The sequence below is a fragment of the Symsagittifera roscoffensis genome, chromosome 3 (assembly GCF_963678635.1).
Source record: "Symsagittifera roscoffensis chromosome 3, txSymRosc1.1, whole genome shotgun sequence".
Classification (NCBI taxonomy): domain Eukaryota; kingdom Metazoa; phylum Xenacoelomorpha; order Acoela; family Convolutidae; genus Symsagittifera; species Symsagittifera roscoffensis.
Genome location: NC_087064.1, coordinates 74536727 through 74537839, shown reverse-complemented (window position 1 = coordinate 74537839; position 1113 = coordinate 74536727). Strand labels below are relative to the sequence as shown.

General features: G+C 35.8%; 1 protein-coding gene across 1 annotated transcript in view; it reads left to right on the top strand.

Annotated features, from left to right (window-relative positions):
• Nucleotides 1-504, top strand: part of LOC134841832 (F-box/WD repeat-containing protein 10-like) — a 6820-nt gene extending 6316 nt beyond the window's left edge. The window contains exon 7 of the mRNA XM_063857871.1: nucleotides 496-504. Coding sequence (XP_063713941.1) covers nucleotides 496-504 — 9 coding nt within the window. The remainder of the gene's footprint in view (nucleotides 1-495) is intronic.
• Nucleotides 505-1113: the final 609 nt, after the last annotated feature.

Here is a 1113-nt window from a genome sequence, read left to right as displayed (position 1 = left end):
TAACTTTAGGTTATTTTCTGTTGAGCAACTCAAAAAATAAAAACCGTGATATCAGCTTCATTTTTGAGCTAAAAAAACGAAAAAAGTGGAAAGTTTTCAGCTAGAAAATTAAGCTTCGAAATTGAGCTGCAAAATTGAAAAGACCGAAGGTTTCGCTATAAACAGAGCTGATTGTGAGTTGTGACAGTAGTATTGTATCGTGTCCCGGATCCTAAGGGGGGGGGGGGGGGTCCTTCCTAAGGGGGGGGGGTCCTCACGTAAAGCAAAATCCTAGGAAAGGGGTCCTTAATTTTTTGGAGGACCCTCATCCTAGGATTTTGTAAACGAAAGAGATTTTCCACCCAAAAAGCAGAAGACCCCCTACTTAGGATCTTGCTAAGTTTAGCTTAACAACAAGGGACACGATACAAAAATCTTTCTAATTCCAAATTTTGGGGTCCTAATTATTGGTCCTGATTAATTATATGAATCATATTAATTGTTATGTTTGTTTAGGGTAAATGAACTTTCGACCTAGTTGAAATTTGTTAGTGAACGGGGAATTGACTTTTATGGTATATAATAAAAATTCGCCGGCCATTTTGGCAGCGTAGCTTAACTGTTGGCAGCAGTAAACTAATTCCTTAACTTGACCTAAATTTTATGGTGAAGAGGCAGTAAATTGAAATTACTCTCAAAAGGCGGCGGCCGTTTCTGGGCAAAATATACCAAATGATAAATTTGACAAATTTTGAAATAAGAAAAATGAAATTAGAGGGAACTTTGTGTACTGAAGATATTGATAATGAGCATTTACAATTAAGAGTGTTTTCAACCGCAGAAAAAAACTCATTTTTCAAATTTAGTAATGAACGCTACGTCGTCTTCCTCGAAAGGGCAAAGGAAATTTCAAAGAAAGAATACGAGTTAATTTTCAAAGAACAATTTTATTTGAGTGAGCTTCAACAAATCTCTTGGTGCATTTCTACAAAACAACAGTATGGTACTGTGAGCGATTTGAATTTTGCTGATTATGAAAACGTATTCGACTATTCGTTTGATTTTACCTCAAAAAGGGTTGATAAAGACTTGGAGAGAAAAATCCGTCTATGTTTCAACAAGCTATCAAAATAC